This window comes from Dromaius novaehollandiae, chromosome 1, assembly GCF_036370855.1.
Source record: "Dromaius novaehollandiae isolate bDroNov1 chromosome 1, bDroNov1.hap1, whole genome shotgun sequence".
Taxonomy (NCBI): Eukaryota; Metazoa; Chordata; class Aves; order Casuariiformes; family Dromaiidae; genus Dromaius; species Dromaius novaehollandiae.
Genome location: NC_088098.1, coordinates 114794718 through 114816922, shown reverse-complemented (window position 1 = coordinate 114816922; position 22205 = coordinate 114794718). Strand labels below are relative to the sequence as shown.

The 22205-nt window shown below is 43.8% G+C and overlaps 1 protein-coding gene and 1 long non-coding RNA gene across 2 annotated transcripts in view; one reads left to right on the top strand and one right to left on the bottom strand.

The window, feature by feature from the left end:
* The first annotated feature begins 5559 nt into the window (after positions 1-5559).
* Positions 5560-22205, top strand: part of ADAMTS5 (ADAM metallopeptidase with thrombospondin type 1 motif 5) — a 48018-nt gene continuing 31372 nt past the window's right edge. Inside the window, exons 1-2 of the mRNA XM_026096205.2 lie at positions 5560-6615; positions 17641-17773. Of these exons, the coding sequence (XP_025951990.2) occupies positions 5665-6615; positions 17641-17773 (1084 nt within the window). The 5' untranslated portion in view covers positions 5560-5664. The remainder of the gene's footprint in view (positions 6616-17640; positions 17774-22205) is intronic.
* Positions 20938-22205, bottom strand: part of LOC135330380 (uncharacterized) — a 61249-nt gene continuing 59981 nt past the window's right edge. Inside the window, exons 6-7 of the long non-coding RNA XR_010392378.1 lie at positions 21912-22059; positions 20938-21696 (exon numbers count right to left, since the gene is read on the bottom strand). This is a non-coding gene — a long non-coding RNA (uncharacterized LOC135330380). The remainder of the gene's footprint in view (positions 21697-21911; positions 22060-22205) is intronic.

The window sequence follows — 22205 nt, the reverse complement described above, 5'->3', positions numbered from 1 at the left end:
TCTTCCCCGTAAGTAGATACCCTAGCAATTTGATTTCTAGCCAGGCCTCAGGTAGTTTCCTATTTTAATTTGATACAGTACCCATAAATTTACAATATTCTTGTGTTGTTACAATAAAACTATACAGCCATTTAAACTGTGCCCAACCCAACTTTAACACTATAACCCTTAGGGCTGCTTCCTTAGCCCTCATAGAAAAATGAAGCTGATGTCAAATGTAAAATTTTCAGCCTGCTGGAACTGTTATATACTTGATACATTACTTACACATGCCACTTATAAAAACATAAACCCCAAGCCAAAGGCGTCTCCTTCGCTCCCCGCATGGCTGTAGTTGAAGAAGATGTCATTGACCATAAAGAAGCAAGTAAAACATTTTGCCTTAAAGCTACAGTGCTTCACACCAAAAAGACATTTCTTACTAAGACACAGCTCTTTTAAGCTCATGATTTTAGTATAACTGAAGGCACTTGTACGCTAAAACTAGCCAATTATGGCAACTGCAGCTAGTGGTTGTATGCGACGGTGGCTTGTCAGGGGCACAAAGCTACAGCCTCGCTCATGCTGTTCAGGAGCTTGCAGGCTGAGGAACACCAGTCTGTGTCTTTTCACTGCGATAATATCTTCTAATTGTTTGGGTTTTCTAAGGTAGGCACTACTCCATCCTTATATAAGTAATTTAGAGCCTACAACAACTTTGGACTGGAATCATTAGAAATGCCAGCCCCGTACAGTCCAGAAATGAGAGAATGTGCAGCCCACAGCAGGCTTCCCGCTACTGCCTTAGCCACAAGCAACATGAGAAAGATGGGGCAGTTAGCCCAGTCTCCAGAAGCACTCAGTTCCTGGCGCGTCTGGTAAGAGTGGCAGGAAGAGTATGCCAATAATGGTGATGTTGGCTTGTTTATCAACCACAAACCTATTTCAGTATCTGTAAGCAAGAGTTAGAGTCACTCAGAACTATCAGGAGGCATCTCGGCCTGAATTTCTTTTCAAGAGCATGTAAGCCACTTAAAGACATCGTCCTAATGAGAGACAATTGTTGACAAAGCCCCTGTCCTCGGGTAGGGGTCAAAGGCTGTATAGCTTATTCCAAATGCCAGTGCGTCTGGTCCTTTACAAAACACTGAGCAAAAATATTCGTCTTTAAAAGTTTTTTGCGAAATGACTTATAATGAGTATTTTATTTAATAATGAGCACTTTAGAAATAAATGTCTTCAGCGGTTTTAATGCATCACCATAGGAAAGCTTTAAAACTGGTAGACTTGAACATTATAATCATAATGTTTGGACTGTTAAAACTGCTGACAAGATCAATGAATCGAACCCATGGTGAATTTTAAAAGCTGCAAAGTATTGCTGATAGAGCTGCAGGAGAAAAAGATTTGAAAACCCTCCTGCAACAAACGAGCTTGCTCTTGCTGATATGCATATTAAAAATGTCCCACAGGGGTAGCGGAGGCTTCCGATTCTCAGCGGAGACAAAGTTGCCCCACGTTACGAAGCACATTGCTACAGATAGATGTTTAGATTGGGACTTATCAAAACGTGGGTTCAGTTCCCAGCCAAAGGCCTTTGTTGATCACAATCTTATCAAATGTTGTGTATTTCATATTATTTCTGTATAGTTACCTGAATATACTGAGCAGGCTATTTTCTTGCGTTTGATTTCATCTTCTTGGCCCTATAATTTTATAGAAATAATTAATATCTCCCCTAATAATTCATATGTCCAGTGTGCAATTACATAGAAATGTCAGACATTCTTAAAACTAGAACAGCAAAGCCTAAACAGAAAGTAATCCCCAAGGCAGATGAGTTAAGGAAATAGTGAAAGACAGAATGTGTTGGGTAGGAACTCTCTATTAGGCATTAACAACTATCAACGAACTGTAGACAGATACAGCACTAATCTGTTGATACCTTGTATTCATAGTTTTCCACTCCTAGATATGACTGAGAATCAAAAAAGGGGTGACATCAGGCAGGACCCTTCTATAAGACCATTTGAGGGAAGTGTGGACAAAATGATTAACAGCTTTGTCACTATCTCAGTGTCCTCTCATTCACAAAAGTGTTTGCAATGCTCCTCAGAAAAATTTCTCATGCAGCTAAAATACTATCTAATCAGGAATCCCAAGCTACCAGGGCTGTTACTTGAAGGATCCTAAAGCTTTTCATGGACAAACCCAAAGGGTGAAATACAGCCTTAATGAAAGCAGCTTGCAGCTCCATTAGACTCAAGAGGCCTGAGTCTTTTTACATCAGGACTGAATTTGGCATAAAGTGTACAAAACCTATGTTGTGCCTTAAAGCTAATTGAGGATTTCTGTCTCTGCATCTTTCAGTTGGGAAAGGTCAGCTCTGTGGTTTCCAGGTCAGACTTGTTTGACAAGCATTTAGTGCCATCCACAACTTGAGACATGCTAACAGGCTTTCTTGTTTAAAGGGAATACTGTAACTGTAAAAGGCGGCTAAGAGGGCAAAACTGGGAGGAAAAAGAAGGCAACTTGTTTAAGTGATTTATCCTAAAACTTCAAGATTCTCAGAATAGGAGCATAGTTGACCTATCTTTCCCTTATTGCACCACTGAGTTATTATAGTTTCGAAACGTAAATAGGAAAGACTTCATAATCTATGGGGCAGTCTGTGCAGGCTAATTTGGACCTTCCCAGAAAGCCTAGATCCTTGCATGGTGAAACGGCATTGTGTAAACTTAGCCAACTTTTCCTGTAATTTGGGAAATCAAAGACAACAAAACAGACAAGTAGTAAGATCCACCATTTAATAACTCTTAACCCTTTTCATGTTTTTCTTTTTCCTGTGCTGGACAGTTGGAATTATGCTGTAGCATAGGAGAACATTACACTGGCCTCTTGTGTGCCATATTCCTCTTCATGGACAAACTAACACTTTTTTTAATGGGAGTTTCTGAGGTTGTTATCCAAACTGCATTCCTTTTCCCAGATCTCATCTTTAGCACATCTCCCAGAGGTATCTGAGAGTTTGGACCCAGACATGCATGTGAATCAATGGCCTGATCAGGTCCCACTGAAGTCAGTAAAGATCTTACTGGTGCTGAATAGATATCCACTTGGCTCAAATGAAAAGTAAAAGCTGTTCGGGAAAAAGTGGGAGACGAATTTCTTTCTTTTATGAAAATACGCCTTATTCTTCTCTCCTTCTCCCCCTTTCAATTTTTTTTTCTTCATAAGTAGTTAAAAATAACTGGGAAAAGGTGTACGTTTGAAAAATGTTGAGTAGTCCTGGAATGTGGCACAATAGGTGTCATGTGACCTTTCTGATGTGGAACTCTTAATTTTGAAATTTACTGTCTCCAGTCAAGAATTGAATTTTGGTGATAGCAAAATACTGGAAAGGAGAAAAAGAAGTACCAGGACTTTGAGAACTGAACTTTTATTTGCAGGTATCACAGTTTCTGGAAAAATGGAAAAAGAAAAAAGAACACCTGTGAAACTTCGGTGCGTTAAATCTTCCATACTATAACCCCAGGCTGATCTAATTTAAGATTGGGCAGATGCTAATGTAATCATTTACCTGGCAATATTAATTTTTGGAAAAGTACGTGGTGTTAGTTAACCTATTCTTTACAGAAGTGTTAGACTCTTGGAGAAGCCTCCAAAAGTTGAGCGGTACTGTGTCATCTTTGTGTAGCCTGGCACTATGGTCCTGACCCTGCGGTGTGTTGCAGATGAGTGTGTAATTGCCTCACGGACAGTGATCAGGCTGTGATGTTTTTCCAGGCTGGGGCATGGAAGACTGGACAGCGCGTCCCTTCCCAAGCCCTGCTGCTAGAAGCACCTGCCCTGGGGGGGACTGGAAGGGCGCCTGGAGGAAACACACCGTGCTAGGCAGCACTTTTTGCTTCCCGCATGCCTGTGTTTGGCTCAGCGTGAGAAGAGGCACCTGGGCCGTGCTGCTGCCGGGTCCCCAAGCGGGAGCCCGGCGGAGGTGGCACTCCCTCGGGTGTCGCGGTCCCCCCGGGCCCAGAGGGACCTCTCCCTGCAGGCGAGGCAGAGGCCCTCTGCGGACAGCAGGCAGGGAAAAGAGGCTGAGGAGCTGAACGCAGCCGCCTGCCCTTCGTGGTGCCCTTGCTGAGCCCGCAGCCGCGGGAAGAAGGGGGCACGGAGCGTGTGCCGGGCCGCGGCGGTACGATCTCAGCATCCGAAGTCGCTCGGGTGGTCGAAGCGCGCATTAACCCTTCCCGCCCTCCTTTCTCCCCGGGGATTTGGGGGGGCGGCAGCCTGCTGGCCGGAGGGGACGGACGGGCGCGGAGAGCCGCGGCCGCCCGCGCGGAGGGAGGCAGCCACCGCGCCGCGGGAGCCGCCCACAGCCCCGCTCTCTCGCGGACCTGTTGCCTCCCGGCCCCGCGGCTCCCCGGGAGCTCCGGCGAAAGCCCCGGCCACTTCCTTCGCCTTGCTCCAGCGAGGCATAAATCCGCCTCTCCCACGTAAAATTGCAAAACAAGCGGCAACGCAGGGCAGCGGAGAGGGGGCACTTTGCAGGAGGTGAGGTAAGCGCGGCTCGGCCATCCCCGAGCAGTTGTGAAACAGCGCACACCGGGTGACACTGTGGCTTTAAGTGATTCAAAGGAAATCTTGTGCTTTCCATACACAAACAATTTCTCCCGGTCTCTCTCCCCTCCCCTCCTTCCTCCCTCTCTTTCTCTCTCCTGCCTCCCTCTCCCTCGCTCCCTCTCTCCGTTTCTCCTCCCCCCGCAGCCCCCCCCCTTTCCCCCTCCCCTCAAGTTTCTCTCTCTGTCTGATTAAATGAGAAGGAAGTGTGGGAGTGGTGGTTTTGAAGCTCTCCCTTTAAGAGGCAGCCTGCAGTGACGAATTGTTGAAATTGCCATTGCAGGATGGCATTCCGCTATAAATTCATTGTTCCACCTCCTCTCATCTTCACATTTCTCTCCCTTCTCCTCTTGTTCACATCGACGGACTGGGGATAACAACAACAACAACAACAGAAAAGATAAAGGGAGGGGGCTTTTACAAAAATCCGGGACGTTTTCTGCTTTTTTTTTTTTTTTTCTTTCTTTTTTTAAACCCTCTCACCGGAGACGATAGAGGCGGTTTTTGGTGCTCGAATTTCTTCTCTCCCCTTCTCCTCCTTCTCTTCAAAACTAAAGGGGGCAAAGGAAGGCAAGGGAGCCACCGGAGCCCGAGAAAGTGCCGAGTGGCAGCAGAGCTGCCCCCTGCCTCTGCTGCTGATGGGGATGATCCAGTGACTACAGCAGAGAAGTGGACGAGGAGTGGGAAGTGCTCAAACTTCTCTGCCTGCCGGCTCCGGGCCACCTCTCTCCCTTTTCCTCTCCCCCCCCTCACCTTTGCCTCCCCGGCATCAGTGATTTGGGATTTCGCTCCTCTCTCTCTCCTTCCATGTGCGCCCGGCTCTTCCCTGCAGAGAAACACAAAGTTCACACGCGAGCTGCTTTTGTTGACATTTTTGCCTCTCCCACTCACACTTGACTCAACCTCGGGAGGCAGAACTTTCTTTTTCTCTCTCTCTTTTTTTCCCCCTCTTTCCCTCCTTCCCCCCTTCTCCCCTTCCCTTAACTACGTCGCTGCACCGGCTCTCTCCACCCGCCCCCCCCACCATCACCGTTACTATTATTAATCGCCACTGACGGCGAGGCAAGCATGCTCAAGTTTGTCTCCCTGCTGCTGGCCGCGGAGCTGCACCTCGCCCTGGCTCAGCCGCCGCCGCCTCCGGCGGCACCTGCCGACGACCAAGCGCCGCCGCCGCCCGGCGCCCCGCGGCCGCCCCGGCCGGGCCCTGCCCCCGGGCCGCCCCGCCGCCCCCCGCCGCCCCGCGGCGCCAGCGGCGTCGTGCGGCGCCTCGACCCGACCTATGCGGGGGGCGGCAAGGCGGGATACGTGCTGTACGCCGGCGGGCAGCGCTTCCTCCTCGACCTGGAGCGCGATGCGGCGGCGGGCGCCGGCGGCCCGGCGCGCTGCCGCTACCGCGGCACGGTGGACGGCAGCCCCCGCTCGCTGGCCGTCTTCAACCTCTGCGGCGGCCTCGACGGCTACTTCGCTGTGCGCCGCGCCCGCTACATCGTGCGGCCGGCGCGGCCGCGCCGCTCCGCGCCCGGCCCCCCGCGCATCTACGGCGAGGGCCCGGCCCGCGCCCCGCACCTCTTCCGCCGCCACCGCTTCAGCTTCGAGACCGTGCCGGCCCGCCCCAGCTGCGGCACCCGCGACCCGGCCCGGCCCCCGGCGGCGGCGGCGGCGCGCGGCGGCCCGCCGGGGCGGCGGCGGCGGCGGCGCTCGGTGTCGCGGGCCCGGCAGGTGGAGCTGCTGCTGGTGGCCGACGCCTCCATGGGGCGGCAGTACGGCAAGGGGCTGCAGCACTACCTGCTCACGCTGGCCACCATCGCCTCGCGGCTCTACGCCCACGCCAGCCTGGAGAACCACGTGCGGCTGGCCGTGGTGAAGGTGGTGGCGCTGGGCGAGAAGGACAAGGGGCTGGAGGTCACCAGGAACGCCGCCGCCACTCTCAAGAACTTCTGCAAGTGGCAGCACCAGCACAACCGCCTCGATGACGACCACGACGAGCACTACGACGCCGCCATCCTCTTCACCCGCGAGGTAGGTCGGCCTCTCACGCCCCGTCCCCGCCACCGAGACGCCCCCGCGGGCCGTGGTTGGCCCCGAGCGCTGTGTCGCTGCTGCCCTGGCAGCCCTCTGGCTTGCCCAGTCCCGCACACTCCCCACGCCGGCGGGGGACCCGCCAAGCCTGGTGGTTGCCTCTCCCGTCACCTGCTTGGCCTTTTGTCGGGTCGCTGTGTGTCTTGGGGGTGAGCCCCTTCACGTGGCCCTGCCGGGGACAGGTGTGGGTTGAGCACCTGATAAACTGTGCCCCCCCCGTCCTTCCTCATCAGCATCTGCAAGGTGACCCCCCTCCCCAGCACAGTCCGTGGTCATCCTGGTGGCTGCAGTGCTGGGAGCTCTGCCAGGGTTGCGCGGCAGTGTTAATTTGTCTGATCCAGACACGTCGCCACGAGGGACTAGGCTGAGACCGCCTAACTTATCTGCGTTTGAGAGGTGACGTTGTTTCCTTTCCCAGTGAACTGTTTTGCGCGCTTGCCCCTTCCCCTTGGGGAGGTGGTCCTCACCAAGAGCTGATAGCATTTCCTGGGCTGAATTAATCCCCCATATGTGCTGTGAGCAAAACTGAGGGAGTACACCTTAAAAGAGCACGCGACTTCCTTGTCGAGTCTGTTGACACGCTCTTCCCAGCATGAAAGAATAGTTTCGCTAAGCTGGAAGCCGGCAACACTTGTGGTTCAAGGCTAGGACATAAATGTAAACCGCAGGTAAACAGAGCTGTGTGAGTTCAGTGAGTCGGTCAGTGGCAAGGGGATGCAGCCTCCTTCTTGTTCCTCGAGTGAAAAATGGGCGTCTTGAGCAGCTGCAGGTCTGATCCTGCCAGTCTTACCCATGCAGAGCCGTGCATTGCTGCCTGCCTGGTTGTTAATTATTTGCCTTGCCAGAGGTCGTTAAGGGACATCGCTCTAGCAGACATGTGGCAGAGTTTATGCAATGAGGTTCTTCTGTAAGAATATCCCTTTGGCGGTTTGGGTTTGGTGGTTTTTTCTTTTTTTCTTCCCCAAGTACGAAAAAAATAACTGCATGACTTTCCGTTAGTTTGAGTTCTCCTGCTTTTCTACATCATAGGAGGCTGCCAAAAAGGATGCTTTGGATGGTTTGTGGAAGGAGTTGCTCCAGAAGGCGGGGGGAAGCTCCTGGCTTGCTTTTATAGCTGTAAATAGTTGAAACATTAGGTTCTGTGTCAGTCAGGCATCACTTGTGCAGCAGGAGCCTTTTTTAGCAGTTTAAAACCCATCGGTCGAATTTGCAAGCTTTCATTTTTTTATCATTATAATCTGAATGGAAGCAAGCTACCTAGGCTGGGTCACAATACTCTTCCTTTTTCCTATAAACAGTGCTTTTAATGGCTTATTAATTAAGCCTGGGCCAGAATCCATCACTCTTTCATTAAAGAGTGTGTTTCTCTGCCAGTATTCCCATTTATTTCCATGGGGTTCCTTACAATTCAGAGACTTGTAGGGTGGCAGATCATGAATCTTAACATTAGTTATTAGGAATGACTGTAATGCGTAGCTATTTAACAACACTCGAAAGTTAATTTGGATTAAGATAGAATGTGAATTTGAAGCACACTTGCTTTACAGGTCATTATCTTTAATTCTTTGCATGGATGCCCTCGCACCAGAATGAGAGTGTGCTAATCAGCAGTCTACTTTCAGAGATTCCCGAGTAATGCTTCTTATGTGTGCAGGCTTACTTCGTTTGGGTACAAACAAAATTAATAAAATGTCACAGTTCCTGCGGTCTCGTTCCACTCTTAAGATACCAATATTGTTTGCATAGTTACTGAACGACATAAATGCTTTGCAAGAAAGAAAGCATAGGTTTCAGTTTGCTTGGTTTATATCTTAAAATGCTTAACTACTGGATTCACTTATCAGATAGTGTAATTCAGTATAACTTAATCTACATTAGTGGTTTGGTGTGTGAAGAAGCAGACTGGCCTTGTATTTCAAACTCATTGGGGCCGCTTGAGAGAGGTGTTTGACTCAATAAGAGCGAGACTTTGTAGTCTCTTACTGCATATACTCATAGATGTTCTTTGTAGGGAGTATGTGTGAATCCACACCATTCTTATAAACTTACACTCAAGATGTCAAAATGAAACTATTGGCACATATCAGAATATAAACATTAAAGGGTTTAAAGAATGAAAAAGGATCAGAGATGCTTCCCATAGAAAACAGCCGCATTTTGAGCTTAAGAGAGATTTTTTCCAGTTTAGCTTTTCAATGAGAGTAGCAGCAACTGGCAGGAGGATCCAACTTTTACAACTATGTTTTGAATGTATGAAGTTCGTTGCTTAGCTACTAGACGCCAAGCCATGGCTCCCTCCGTGTTTTGATGGGCTCTGAATACCGTCAAGCTAATTTTTGTACATCCAGATGTCTTTTTCTAAATGGCTTGTTTTTCAGGCATGGAGTTAAAGCATGAGGTACATTTTCCATCTTTGTTTACTAACTGGGGCCACCTCGAACTTTGTGTCTCTGCGTCAACAGAATAATATTTGCAAATCATTCGTCAGCCGAACACATGCCCTCAGCTGCATGTAAGTGTTTATGTATAGTTAGAATATAAATTATGTATGCCTGTTGCCGTACAGGTCTCTGTTATAATAATTATCTTCATTCTGAAGCGACATTTACTTGGATGCTATTTTTGACACCAAAAGATAAATTAGTAAGCACTGATAGACTGAATATACTGGCGGCTCTCTTCTGTTATAAAATTAGTGCCAGCAGTTCAAATTATCGTCATTATCGTTCATATTACAAGTATTTCCCATGTAAAAAGATGGGACTTTAAATAAGGACTTTAAAGCAATCATGCTGCAGAATACAGTAAAGTAAATAGTAAATAAATAAAGAGATGAGTTTGGCTTGGGGTGATACAGGCGAAGAGTATTAAAACTATTTTAACATTGATTCCCACTATATATTGCCATCAGTCATGGTAAGGACCGTATAACTGTATCCATTAGCTGTAGTGAATCGTACATGTACTCTGTAACTACAAGGAAAACTACAATAATGTGTCAACATTATCACTCGTAAAGGAAATTGTAAAAACCTGCAATATGCACAGAAGTTATATATCCCTAAATATTGCAGAAACTCAGTTGGATTACATGATGATTATTTTAAATTCTCAAACTCTAATGAAGAGAAATATATTTTCCCAGTAATCCTGAGCTGTCATTTTTACGTACTATGACCATGACTATGAGTTTGATAGAGGGCTCGGTTATCAGTACCAAAATGTCATAGAAAATGATAATTTTTTAATAAATCCTGTAAGAGCTCTCATGAAGGTGGGTTGGCCTTAACAGCCTCAGATAATACAGGGATCCCCGCTGCTCTACTACTTTGTGGTCAAGTCCTTGGCAATAGTTGTAAATCGTTAGGCCACATGCATCCTCAGCATGTCTTACGCAGACCTGATATGATCATGCAAGGATTTAGGTAATTTGGTGGCCAGGTGGGTTCTCCTTGCTGCGCAGAGGCAGAAGAGTGGCTGTGAGATGGGAAGGAAGAAGAAGAGCTTGTGGACCTCCTTTCCTTTGAAGATTAGCTCACTTTATTCTCAATGTTGGTGAAGTCAACAGCAGATTTAGAGTTTGGTCCGTTTCAAGCTTTTTGATGGTGAACAGTTCTCTGAAGCTAGAAACAAGTTATTTTCTGCCTTAAGTTTTTTTATTGACGCAAAAAATGCATGCCAAATTAATTGTCACAGTGAAAACAACCATTAGATATGAATTGCAAACTGTTCTTGAACTCAAACTGTTCTTTCCTGAGGTCTAACCTTCTCTGTAATTATCCTGTAGAATTCACCCAATCTGTTTCATTAGTGACCCTTAGTTAAATTTCAAGTGAACTTTTGAAAGCATTTGGATGAAACCCAGTTCTCTCCCTATCCTTTCACCCCAATTCTGAAGTATATGAAAATTAAAATAGTCATTTCTCACAGCAGATACAGGCAACAAGAACAAGAAAAAATACTTTCCTAAGTGCTTGTTAGTATAGTAATAGTACCATCATGCCTGGATCTAACAAAGAAGTTCATACTAGAGCCAAAGGCCACTGTTCTGCCTGTTTCCACACAGTAATTATATGGGTCTTGTGTGTATGATTTACTTTAACTGTCCATCTGACAGTGCTGTTGAAATTTAACAGCAAGCTTTGGATTATCTCAGCTCTATAGATGATAATTTCATTGAGTAACGCACATGCTTTCTTTGGCTCTGGTTCTTTCTTTTTTTTTTCTTTGTTTTCCTTCCTAATATTATCATCTCATCCAAATTATTATCCTATATTAGTAAAACAGGTCACTTTACCAACTGTCAGTAGAATATATTTCACTAATATTTACTATTATTACTCTGAAGAAATTATAATATAGTGTTCCTCCCACTTTTGTAGCTTTTTCACCAATCTTGTTGCAACTCTAACACATTTAGAAGATGTCCTTGGGGAAAATAAAGTGGGACTTCATTTGTGTGGGAGAAGTAGCATGGTCCGTACTAACTTACGGAGATGGTGTAGAGTTTCCCCACAGAAGAATTATGGGTTAGGCAAATTACATGTTTTCCCTTTCCGTCATCTCAGGGAGCCTGGCTGGAGTCCTTCCTTGCTTTACGGTGATGGTCAGGCCCTCTCCCTGGTGCCCTGATCTGGACCTCCCGATGAGCAAATCCACCAGCGTCTCAGGAGCGCAGCTTTTCACAGCAGGCTCCTTCCAGGACAGCATTCCACCATTTGGGCTCTGACAGTCTCGCTTTAAGTTTCATGCTATCAGTTGAGGGGTAAAATAGATCATTCCCTAATTACTTTGTTCACTGATTAGCCCTAACCACCAGTATACCTTTTTTGGACTGTTGATTTCAGTTTTGCATTTTTTTTGCCTTCCAGACATAAGGCACTCCTGGGGCGATATCAGTAGTCTTTTCTCTTTGGATGAACCTTAGTTCCTTCTATCTTCCTTTTATTAACACTTTTCTCAAAATGCACCATTTCCTGTTTCTGAAACGTTAATAAACTTTCACCTACTTTCTGCAGTTGAGCGCAGGAGGCTAGATTTGTAGATCCCGAATACCACGTGGCTCCACCCTCCCTTTATGTATCTGTGGTTGAAACACTTGTGCAGGAAGTTGGAAAGTCATATTAATTCCTCCTCCTGAGGGGTTTCAAGTCCATATCGCCCACCTCCCTGGAGAGGTCCTTAACCAGGGGGCTGGAAGCTGTTCCAGGTGTTAAGGAAACTTTCTGCCCCTGCGACTGAAGCTGTGTCACTATTTAGCGAGTAATTCATGATTCATTTGGTGAGAAAGAGGAATCATGGCCCGAAACCACTGATTGCAGTGCCCCGCTTAGAGCACGAAGGCCCATGTTGCCAGCGCATGGGAAGACGACTGTTTCTGTAATTTATCAAAGGACTGTTCAGTGTAAAATACAGAAGCAATCTGAGGAGCAGGGACCAAAAATGAAGTCCCCTCACTGAGCGCCATAAGCAGTAGCTGCAGTCTGGTCCGTGGAAACCTTGGCACACGGGCAGCAGCAGGAGCCCCAGGCCCCTGCACGCACAGAGGTGCACGTGCACGTGTCGCAATAGACCTCGCCTGGTGCCTAGGATGCTTTTCTAAGGGATATGCTTCCAAGTGCCCTCATCCACCAAATGAATTTGAAGCTGGATCACCGTCTTATTGGGCAAAGGCTTTAGCTGCTAGACCATTGTAAAGAAGCCAGAAAAAACAAACAAACAAATGCACAGAGATGTAAAAGCTGTTAGCTGCTTTTTGAAAGAAGGTGATGTACAACTGTGTTTGTTAGCCTAAACCTGCTGGTTTCTTTTAGGTCTGATCTGAGAAAAGCCTGTCGGCTTGGGTTCCCTCGGGGCCCAAAGGCTGAGGAAACATCACGGGTCGGGACCCTAATCAGGCTTTAGTATGAGCTAAGTGCTAAACTGCTGCAGCAGTAAAACTGTAAAACTGTGGCACTTTCAGGCCCATACGGTCACACACTGCGAGCCCTATGAAGGCTAGGTAACTTAAAGACCAGAGGACATGTGAGCCAATTGCTTACTGCTTCCGTTCTACCCAACTGTCCCTGCTGGTGCTTAAATCCTGTTTTGGATCCAGTCCACAGGCTCCGGTCGAATATCAGGTTTCACTGAACAGTTTATTCTTTTTTTTAAGCCTACTGCACAAATCAAAGAATTTCTGGTAAAATAAACTAACCGCTTCAGTAGGGAGCCACGACAGTTATCTTCATTCACTACAATGCCACGTATATATGGCAAACAGCCAGCTGTTCTTGATGTGCTTAAGAATGCCAAGAAAACTTGGCCTTCAATAAGCTGTCTAATTAACTACCAGTCTTATGATGTACAGCTCATTTTTCCTAAGTCATTCCTTTGCCAAAGCTTAAGGCTTAACATCTATTGTCTCCTGTGTAGCAAATGCATTTCCTATTCATTCTTCTATTTTGAAACTACTGTAATCTAGATCAAAGGCCAGACTCTGCATTCCTTCTTTAGATATATTGAGAAACGCTTATTCTTAGATGCTTCTACCACTGTTTGGAGACAATTAAATGAGATCTGAAAAAATGATTAACTCTTTAAATGGAAGCTATACACCATGGCAAAATAGTTGTTGGAAACTAATTTTAAGTATCATGTGAGCCCCTGCTTTCTGAGTGCATTTGCTAGAGTTTGGAAAATTGAAGAGATCCACATGGATTTATTAGATGGCATCACGACATCAGGGCCTGTTATTAAGAAAAAAAATGATTTTCAAGGGCAATAAAAACTTTTAATGTACTCCCAGAAACTTTACTTCAGAGGAGTCTGAGATTGCTTTCCAAGACTGCTCAGGAAAGCTAGAAATGTGGTTATTGATGCTGGTAACAAACCATCCGTGGCCAGTAAGGCTGCAGGAAGTATGAGTCAAAAGAAATTTTACCCGAAAGATTTCAGTCAGTGGAAGTGTAAGCAGGTGTGGTTTTCAATAACATCGCTCAAAATCATGCTGTTGGGAAAGATCATATAACCAGGGAATGGTGAGTTAAGAAGGAAAATACCTGAAAGCAAAATTTTCAGAATATTTGTCTCAGAGATGCCACTTGATATGCTTAAATTATGTGTATAATATATGCCGTGCGATCCTATAAATAGAAATATATTAAGCTCAAATCATGTAGAGGGACGAGAAAAAATGAGAATAAATGAGACTATGAGTTGAGAACATAATGGAGCTGTCTTTAATGATCTGCCTATGTGAATATTGATAATGTCAGCGTTAGCTTAAAAGATGCATCCTCACGCAGTCATTGAGCACTGAAGCCTACAGAGAAAACCAGACAGCTCTGTGCATGCTCTCTTTTCAAAACTTAGCCAACCCATTCCCCCTTCGGTTTGCAAGTGAGCAGCCCATAGACATTCCTCCAGTAACAACTGCATACAAAGAAGCTAAGACCAGAAAATCTATCCAGTCCCTGTTTCCAAGACGCCAGCTCCTTTGCAACCCGCCTCCACAGCTGCCCAGCTCAAATTCAGAAAGGGAGGCTGCGAGCTCCCCACGCAGTCCCTCTGCGTTGGTGGGGGAGCAGTGCAGGTGTGCTAGCTCCCCTGCCTGAAGGAAAGGCACTTTTTCCCTATCACTGTCCACTGCTGTCTGTATGCATGAGATTCTTCTCCTCTCTTCCCCCTTGCGGGGTATCTGTGGTCCCACCTTCTTCCCACCACCTGAGGACACCTGTATTCCACCTGCCCAGGGAGTGTCGGAGGAGACAGGTAATTTTACAGATAAGCAATTTTCAAAATCACTTGTCTCCTGCTTTGGGATTTTCTTGTAGTGACCACTAAGTAATACTGCCCTTCCAGAAGTTCGTTTTATCTGACCTGAAGTTCAGTTGTGCCTAAAGAAGGACTGAAAGAAAATGTAAAGCTTTGTTTTGTCTCAAACCAACTGTTATGCAAATGAGTGCTACCTGGAAAGTTATTGGTACAGTGCTGAGCTGTTTAGATATATGTCGTACTTTGGGAAATTATGAAAACGGAGAAAAAAATTGATGAAGTGACTGAAATTATGAGAAAAACAAGGCATGTAGAGTGATGTAGTGTCAGTAACATATAATATGAAAAGTAACAAAACATTGCTATATCCTTTATTGCTTGCATATATACATAGCTGTCTTTTCATGTCTGATGAAGGTGGTGTAATGCTGTCTCTCTGCATAGTTTTGGGAATTTGGAGAGTAATATTATTAACAAGCTGAGATCAATTGATGGCTGATTACCGTTACCATCCCTGTCATAATTTTGCAGACCCACAGATCCAGTCAGAATTGACTCTAACAGAAGTTTATGAAATTGACTGCTGAGAAAGATTGTCCCATTTTAATTATTCTTGTGTCATCAAATCAAGGCAATCATTATGAGGTCCAGTTGTGTTTGTGTAAATGCTGTTTCTGATACTGCCATAGCTTCTTCTTGTGTGTAGGTGGAATTAAGTCATGCTCTGGCCTGAGACTACTATGTGCTGATATAATTGTGCCCATACTGGGAATAGTACTGATGTAAATACATTACTTATACATAAGTAAAAATGACACCCTGGATATAAAAGTAGCCCAAATGGCTCAGAATCCGCATGTAGAGAGAAGGCCCGAATTAATGTATTTTGTACCATCTTTGCCGCTATCTGCATGAGAGTAATTTAGACCTCCTCCAGTAAGCTGCTTTCTTTCTGATTTATGTGATTTTTGGTACTAGAGTAGGAATTTCAGTTTAACAGCTTGTGTGGATTCAGTTAAAGTTGCACTGATGTAAAGGTATCTTACTTCATCTATAGCTTACACTTATTTGTCTAGAAGATCAGTTTTATCACCATAAAAAGTACTTATATTGATATTATGTCCCTGCGTTTTTTTGTGTGTTATTACCTGAACTATGCTGCTATAAGTAAACTACTTACAAGTACTGTATGTAAGATGTACCCTTAGATTCAAATGGCCAGATCCAGAAGTGATGCATAAAAGTCTAAATGGATATGAACCTAAGCAAATGTAATAGGAATTTAAGTATTGCCTCTTCCTTATTGAATATGCCCCAGATGATTAGATGCTATAGTAACATAACCGTGCTTAGGACCTCTTCCAGCATTGGTCCAGAGATGTTGAAAATGATAACAATTATATTTGCCCAAATAAAACTTGAAAAAAATTACATCCCTTTTAAAAGTACTTGAAAATAAGCATCCATATTCTGTATCTTCTGATAACCCATGCAGAGCCACTGCCAAAGTCTGGGGCAAAGTCTTGATATCCTACTAGGATATCAAGGGCGGGAGCTGGTAGGGTTGGAGAGAGCTCTGGAGTAAAATTCCCTGCATATTATGTGTTTTGCTACAGAATGTAAGTTTTTTTTTTTTTTTTTTTGAACCGATAGATTATACCTGTGAAAATTTGTAAATTGAAATATTTTTAACCTTCTTCCTTCTCTTCTTGTTCACTGGTATTGCAGCATTTAAAACTTGGCATTAACTAACATTATGAGTGCGCTTACAAAATAAAGTTCCCAGACACTCCTACACCTGGAAGGCAGAAGAACTGATCCTGAAATTCTTGCTTTTTATATGTAGTATTGCTAAATTATTTCCTTATTTTAGCTTGAAATTTCCTTTATTTCATGTTGAAAAAGTATCCATTTAGACTTTTCTCTGTTATGTAAAGAGATGTTCTGTATCTGTGAACTCACGGTGGGTTTTTTTGACTTCAGTGGGCTTTGAATCCATGCGTTTTCAAGTTTGTCTAAATTTAAAATTGTCATGAGTGTGTCAGTGAACATTTTTTACCAGGAGCCTCATTCAGGCTATCTGTTATTGGGATGGATTAGTTACCAAAGGCTTCATTAAAGAAATGCTTTCTAAAGGAGACCTGAAGGGAGGAAGGGAGCCTTAACAATGCATGGCAGCTATCGTTTGAGGGCGAAAAGGTAGTCCTCAGAGAGATCATTTTGATAAGGACATTTGATAATACTGACATGTCCTGAAAATGACATTTTCATTCAACCACAATGAAATGTTTAGGCATGTTCCAGACAGGCATGGTACCTACTTTTCCCTCTCAACCAGAAAAAGCCTATACATATCCAGTCAGTTATGGCTAGTATTCTTCCCTCTGGTTCAGGAGAAACACTGACAAGTTATTGCTGGTTATTAAAACATGGTGTGTGTGACCAAAGCTGCTCTTTTATTTTTTTCTTTATTGTTTGTGTCCTGGAATGGAAAAAAAATCAAACCCCTAATGTTACCTGCATGGTTTTTAGACACACCCTGTACCTACTGGTAGAGAGTGTGTAATGCAGTTGTTGCACTAGTAAGACTGGGAATCAAGAGGCTTTTCATGCTCTGCCCTATCTGCCCTTGGCTCTTAAGCAACCTTTGAAAACTGCTTAAATGGCTGGTGTGTTGGGCAACACATTATTCATCATTGTACTGCTTTACAGGTGTGGCATGAGGTTTTACTATAGAACAATCCTACTTCTTTAGGCAAGTGTAAGATGAGTCTTTCGAAAAGATAGGTGATGTTCTGGTTAGAGGAGTCTGAAGCTTTCTCTCTGTGCCGTGATTCACCTCCTGTAAATAGAGAGAATCTCTCTCTATTTTTATTGTCAGTGAAGAAATGTTTCTGCTATATGTATGTTCAGTACCTAGCTCAATGCGAGTTGGAGCCTGTGCATGCACTGCAGAAATACAAATTTAAATAACAATAATTAATTACAGGTTCTATCGGAATCCCATTAAAGCCGATGAGAAGACTCCTGCTGACTCTAGCAGGGGTGGCATTGTGTCATCATGCTTTTAAAGTGCACTGAGATCTTTAGATGGAAGCTAATACTGTTGTTTTTATCCTGGTCCTGCTGTTTGCTGAAGGCTGGTGACTAACTTGTTACCTACGGGTGTAAAAATTTATTTTAATGATTTTTTTTTCCTTTCCTGGGCAGGATTTATGTGGGCATCATTCATGTGATACTCTGGGAATGGCAGACGTTGGGACCATATGCTCTCCTGAGCGCAGCTGTGCAGTGATTGAAGATGACGGCCTCCATGCAGCTTTTACAGTGGCTCATGAAATTGGTATGCAGTGCCTTTTCTGTTCCCTTGCCAAATCAAACACTTGTAACAGCTGCATTAGTAACCAAAATACTTCGCAATTAATTCCAGATTTCCCCTGGTCCAGATACTCACTTGGGGATTAAGGCTGTATACATATGCACTTCAGGGTTAACTAATAAGGGATCAGAAGGCAAGTGAAGGTGCACAGTAGGTGTTTCCTTTCTGACAGTGTCATTTTTAAGCAGTAGTTGAAGTGAAAATTCAAAGGCTGCTACTGTCCAAAAATGTCAATACGTGTCCCTGTTGAGAAAGCGTTCAGCCCATATATTATAATGAACATGCATTTAGTTCATATACAGTGGAAAATAACTCACCTTGTTGAACTGCTTGCATGGTCTGTTGTTTCAAAACATTTACTTCAGATGATATATTCCCTGCAGAGAAGTGTTTTGTGGAGAAAACAGCATTCTGATCTTTTTTATAAGTGTATTGAAATTCTACCCTTATGGTAAAATATGGTACTAGTGTGAATCCTGGAGTCAACGAAACAGTTTTTAGGTGATAGAGATTTGGTCAAAAAAACTATTTAACTCTGTGTCCGTTTCAGCCTTGGTGGACAGTAATTTACCGTAGAAGCCTTGCCTGTCCCTTCAGAAGGATTTAAGACAGAATTAGTGATGAAAGAAAGCCCCTTTTCTGGGATATTAGGTCTGTCATGATATATTCCTTGAGAGAGGCTGCTGCTGTCTTGGTTGTTTTTTAATTTACTAACGTTTTGTGAGCAGTGTTCATAAGAAATATGTATGAGGGTTATTCACTTTGGTGAGTGAATACCAATTTAAAAGTGGAAAACAGTCTCTTTTTTTTTATATAACATTCTTGGAAGGAAATAACAAGGAAAGGGGAACTTTCAGAGAGAGCCAGTTTCTGAATTGCCTTGTACCTCTTGCCAAACCAAAGTAAAGTTTGGTTTGGGAGTATCATTGCAGTAGTTCAGTTTTCAAGTAGCTAGCAGGTAGAGCCTCAGAGTTCTGTGCTGTCTATATACCTGTCTCGGCAGTCAGAGGTCACCAAGTCTGAAAAAGCAGCTGGCATCAATGTTCAATGATTCTAACTCTGCTACTCTTACGTTGCCACAAAGAAATGGAATCTGGTGGCTGGAGGGGTCATTTGTAGCCTGAAAGTACAAAATATTATGACAGAAAGAGTCCCCAAACCTGAAATTTTCTTAATAAACAAGATGCTTTGGTAATAAAAGAGAAGGCCCTCTGAAATCACTGATTTGGAGCATTTGGAGATAGGTGCAACAATGAGTCAAATGTAACAACATCACATGGGTTTAGTGGCATCAGTCCTGGATGCTCTGAAGCTAATGACCCATCACGAACCTGGTCTTGAACTCGGGCAAATTAGATACACTGGCAAACTTAGCCTCTCGTTCAAAGGCCAGTCTGGCAGAGGGACTGCTTGTATCTTCTTACCTCCAGAAGTGGTGCATACTGCTGAAGGTTAGTAGATGTTGGCAAGGTGGGATGAGGGACCTTCTTATGATGCTAGTGTTGAGGTATCTGTTTTGCAATGAGGTTGTTAATGTGTCTCGACTACCGTTTTATCAGCAATGAATACCCCTTTTAATATATCAAAAAAGAAAGGACATAGATCAATAAAGATAGAGATGAGCTGTAAGTAGGCATATTATTATCTTAAACTTCACACAAAGAAAATGTAAATACAAGTGAATTATTTTTAGTGATCTTGAAGCACATTTTTGAAAAAGAGCCAGTTTCATACCTTGAAGTTTACAGGAATCCATAAAAGCTATAATTTTCAATATAAAAAAGGCAAGAATTGAAACAGTTGGATAAATAAGTACCCTAATGGACAAAAAAACTCTAGTTTGAGGTTTTTTAAAATAACATCCCTTTTTTTCCTCTTCACCGTAAGATTTTAAGAAAGGAGGGGTGTCAAGTCACAGAATGATCTTTGTGTGTGTGGCCCAAAGTGGGAGAAGTTGAGAAGAAAACACAGCTCAAATTGCTTATTTTGAGTACTTACGTTAAATTAAAGGTCAAGGAAGGATGAAAAATAAAAGTATGGCATGGATACCCTTTAGTTAAGCACTTTGGGAAAAGCCTTGCTTTATTTTGGTTTGAGACCAGATTTCTTTCTACAATCCTGGAGTCTTAAAAGTCCCCCCTGCCCTGTGGGTAGGGTGTAGCTTTCATTTTACAGCAACTTTGTTTTTCAGTGGAATTCACCTTGCAGAGTAGGAGATGCCCTGCAGGCAGAGGGGACTCTAAGGGCTATAAACCTAGCTGCTCCTTTCTGTCTGTAGGATGAGTAAGGGGAGCCACTAAGCAAATTGGAGTAACTGTCTGAAGCTTTTTAAATAGCCCTCTCATGTGTGGCCCTGTAGTAGATGCAACATCAGTAACGTGGACTTAATCCAGAGAATGGTTGTGTCCCCTCGCTTTGACTTCAATGGGGTCTGAGCACAGATCGCTGAAGGATTCAAGAGCATTTTTCAAGATCATACTCTTTCTCTGGAAGACAACCAAAGTAAATGGAACTGCAGCTCAATCTAACGGGATGATGCACAGCCCCAGGGTTCAGGTGGGATACGTGTATAGGAAGCCAAAAAGCAGCCCACTACAGAATGAAGCCTGCTGCTTCTGCTGCCAAGGTTTCTACCACATCATGCCTCAGATCTTTATTTTATTCCTTCAGATAAAATAGATGAATTTTTGACCAGTGGTTTTTGAAGGGAAGAGTATGAATGAGTGGCAACAGCAGGCAAAATCTCCAAAGAGCTATAAACAAAAGAAATAGATACAACCAAATTCTTTGTACACTGGTTAGCTGACAGTTGATAAGATATGGAGACTCATCTCTAAAGACTGGCAAGGACCTGAATCTTGTCCTAACTGTGTGTAGGAAAATCTGGAATGATTTGTGTCAAGTGCAGAAAGTGGAGATAATACAACAAAAAACAGTACTGATAAGGAGACCTTGTATCTTTGAAAGCGATAATCCAGTTTCTCCCCAGAGTAAAAGGAAGCAGTGCAAATACCATGAATGTTGTTTTTTAAATCACAGCCTATAAAGACATTCAGCCACTAATACTGAAGCCATATGTGGTTATTTTCTTGCAGGGGACATGCTGCTATCAGTGTGGACAGTAGCTGTACTGTCACAAAAATAGTTTTATTACTGTCATGCTATACAAATAGAAAGTGAAATAAGATGACAAATACATATATTACAGAGAGAATCGGGAAAAGGCTAGACCAATAGGTTATTGTTATGCCAATAAGTTAATGACGTGCCCTGATGGAAGTGACAACTGAAGTGGAATTACTTTTTTGTTGTGGTTTTAAAACACCTTGATTAAAATGAAACAATTCTGGGAGCAGTTATATAGTAGATTCTTCATCCGTAAAGAAAACAGTCTTTTAGAAGTAGTTTATATTGGAGAGGTAAGCGGAAAGCTTTTTATATATTAAGGCTTCCGTATTATTTTGGCTCTGTCGATTTGGAGTTCATTTCCTGAACATTTCTACCTTGATGAAGGTTGTCGATTCTTCTGGATTCTTGCCTGAACTCATGAGTTCAGCTCCATGTTGTGCCATATTGGTGTCTTTTGTGACTTTAAGCAGCTCCTTCAGGGTAGGCCTCCTTAGGGTATCTAAGGGTATCTAAATTAGCTTGGGCATGGTATGTAGACATTGTCTAAGTCCTTGTGATCATCAGCCCGTGGTCTGTAAAATAATGATGCTTCATTGCTTCGTACACCTCCCTAGTTCACAGAGAGGTCTGGAGAAGAACATTAAAGAACCCATGATTGCCCTCACTCTCAACATTTATTTAACCTTCTTCCTAGGTCAGTCTTCCGCTATGTGATCATGCTGGTATGTTGCTCTTCCATATATCATCTATTAAAATAACTGCCAGGAAATAAAAGTAGATAGATTTAATGCTTAGTCCAGTACTCAGTCTTTTTCTTTCTTTTTTTTTTTTTTTGAGGTTTTGTTCCTTTTACAGTGTTGACATATAAGCCAACCCGTGCACTGCCTGCAGAAAAGCATGATCTGATACCCATCAAAAGACACAGGCAATCAATTTGAAGTTGATGCTTAACATCTCTTTTTACAAGATATACCTTATACATTACAGCTCCGTATTTCGTAGCCTCTTGTTGCCTTTGGGCATGCAGTAGCGCTCAGAAACTTCTGCTGACTTCAGCCCCTGCCGTGCTGGAGTCATGCGTGCTTCAGTGCAGATAGCCCACATCCTAAAGGGCTTATTGTCTACAAAAAAATGAAATGGGAAGAGTTCAAGAGAAAAGAAGTGGAGCTACTGCTCGTTCTGGCAATACATAATTGGGGTACGGAGATTTCATGATCTGCCTGAAATCACATAGGAAGTCTCAGGGAAAGCCAAGAATTAAACTTGT